Source organism: Triticum aestivum, chromosome 2D (genome assembly GCF_018294505.1).
Source record: "Triticum aestivum cultivar Chinese Spring chromosome 2D, IWGSC CS RefSeq v2.1, whole genome shotgun sequence".
NCBI classification, from domain to species: Eukaryota; Viridiplantae; Streptophyta; class Magnoliopsida; order Poales; family Poaceae; genus Triticum; species Triticum aestivum.
The window spans coordinates 66372513-66374982 of NC_057799.1; the positions used below are offsets into that span (position 1 = coordinate 66372513).

At 46.0% G+C, this 2470-nt stretch overlaps 1 protein-coding gene across 1 annotated transcript; it reads left to right on the forward strand.

Annotated features, from left to right (window-relative positions):
- Positions 1 to 1159: 1159 nt before the first annotated feature.
- Positions 1160 to 1804, forward strand: LOC123048737 (flowering-promoting factor 1-like protein 5). Its single transcript, XM_044471781.1, has one exon. It carries the CDS (start codon positions 1249 to 1251, stop codon positions 1552 to 1554), a length of 306 nt encoding a protein of 101 aa, XP_044327716.1. The 5' UTR covers positions 1160 to 1248; the 3' UTR covers positions 1555 to 1804.
- Positions 1805 to 2470: the final 666 nt, after the last annotated feature.

Sequence of the window (2470 nt, forward strand, 5' to 3'; positions counted from 1 at the left end):
GACGCCAACCGGGCTTTTCCCGGCGGCGGCGGACAGGAGATGTGGGAGAGGGAACCGAGGGCTTGGCGGCGCTAGGGTTCCCCCCTGGTCGCTGCGCGGGGGCGACCCAGGGGAGGGGAGGGGAGGGCATGTCACATGTCTACACAGGAAGGCTAATAGAGGATGTTTTCAAAGAATTGAATTTGGATCAGTAGTATCGGAACAAAATGAGTAGCGGTTCTGATACGTGAAAAAACGACTTTACTGGGGTAGGGTTAGCTCAGTCAGAGAGGCTCGGTAGTACCGAGTAAGAAAACACGGCGGTACTACCGGGCTTAGGAAAAGTTAGGTGTAGAGTGGCTAAACTCGATTCTTTTGAGGATCTTTGGCTTAGGATCTTTTCATGGAGTTCATGTTGGGCTACACAGCGTGCAATAATTGCATAACGGAAAACGGGCATTAGTAGTGTGCCACGTCAGTGCTGTTTACTTGTTGTTACCTTCCTTGACATGTTGCTTTTGGAGAACTTTGCTCGCAGTGCTTGTGTTGGCAAGAAAAGTTTAGTCCCGATGATTATCGATGTATGTCGTCAATTGCAACTGATCGGTTCGGGTTTTCTTTTTTTCTTTCTATTTTATAATTTGATTGTGACATCCTTAGTGCCTTGATATATCATGTTATTGTAGAGACTGAATATACTATACGAACCTGATACAGTATTAATTATTGCCCCTTTTCGGAAAAAGAGTTCTTGATGTTAGTAGCTCGAGACTTCGAGAGTAGCCGCCCACTTGCTCAAGCTGATTGATGCCTGCCTCAAAAGTAAATACATACTCCCTTCGTTCGAAATTACTTATTTTGAAAATGGATGTATCTAAAACTAAAATACGTCTAGATACATCCATTTGTGCGACAAGTAATTCCGAACGGAAGGAGTACAATGTACCGAGCCTGAAGAACAAATGTGCAACGATCGAATAGATGAAACATAGGTATACACATAACCGAAAAGAATTACACGAATATATACGAAACACACGTCCCTGTCGATCTATGCGAGCGCGTCTTCTTACTGCACTCTAGAACACGCAGTGTTTGCCAGATTACGTACGTCACACCGGCTTCCATGCGCCTATATAAACACCTCACCCACACGCCATCAGCAGCATCAGATAACCAGCCTGCAGCAAGCAGTACAACACTAGCAAAGATCGACCTATCGAGAGCAAAGGTAGCTAGCTTCTAAGGAGACTAAGAGTTAGAAGAAAGATGGCGGCGGGAGGCGTGTGGGTGTTCAACAACGGGGTGATGGAGCTGGAGCAGGAGGCGACGAGCCGGAAGGCGCTGGTGTACATGCCGGCGAACGAGACGATGAGGTCGCTGGAGGCGCTGGAGCGGCGGCTGGGGTCGCTGGGGTGGGAGCGCTACTACGAGGACCGCGCCATCGTGCAGCTCCACAAGCGCGGCGGTGTCGACCTCATCTCCCTTCCCCGGGACTTCTCCCGGCTCCGCTCCACCCACATGTATGATGTCGTCGTCAAGAACCGCGACCACTTCAAGGTCGTGGACCTCTAGACGTGCATATGCTCGCCTAAGCTTTCCCAACTAAACTAGGTATATATCCATACATACATATTATTATCTCCGTCTCAAAATATAAGATGTTTATAAAAACGTCTTATATTTTAAGATGAAGGTAGTACGAATAAACGCGGTTTGTGATGATGTGTTTGTGTGATGTTACTGTGTACACGTACCTACGGTTCGTGGAGATATATACTATGTCTATATGATTGTAAGAATATGAAAATGTAGCTTTGAAAAAGTATGATGTATCTAGCTTCCTTTTCCGTGGAATAAAATGAATGAAAGAATATTAAAGCCGTGTGCGCGCGCGTTACTTGCGAGATAGATCGATCGTCTTATGTGCAGCAGACGTAGTGCGAGGGTATCGATCGATCTGGCTGTATTAGTTACTGTGGCTACAAGTCACTGTACGTGGCCAGCCTGCATGCATACGTGCATGCACTTGGTATATCAAGACTTTTCGTTGGCCAAGGCGGATGCCTATAAAGGTCTTGGGTGTCAGCCCTTATCTGCCAAATATTCTCTGTAGGGGCAGAAAAAGCTCAAATTAAGCCGTACTTGCCAATTGGATGCAGTGTGACGTTGCCAGCTGAAATAACCTTCTCCATAGAGCTCGGGCTGGGTTGGCCCTAAGGAATTTATGTGGGTGTGTTTGTGCGGTTCTTACAAAAGCATTTCTCATCTTTTTTGTTTTTGATAAAGGACATTTCATTGAATTGATTTATCAAGGTTATTCAACCGCATCTAAAGAATGCCCAGCCTCTACATAACATAATGCACACGGACAACAAGTGCAAACGACTGAAAAATAAACATTGTTTTGCAGCAAAAATAAATCAATCTAGCCCAGGATGGGGCAAATCCTATACGAAGATTACACCACCATCCATGGAGGGAGAAAACC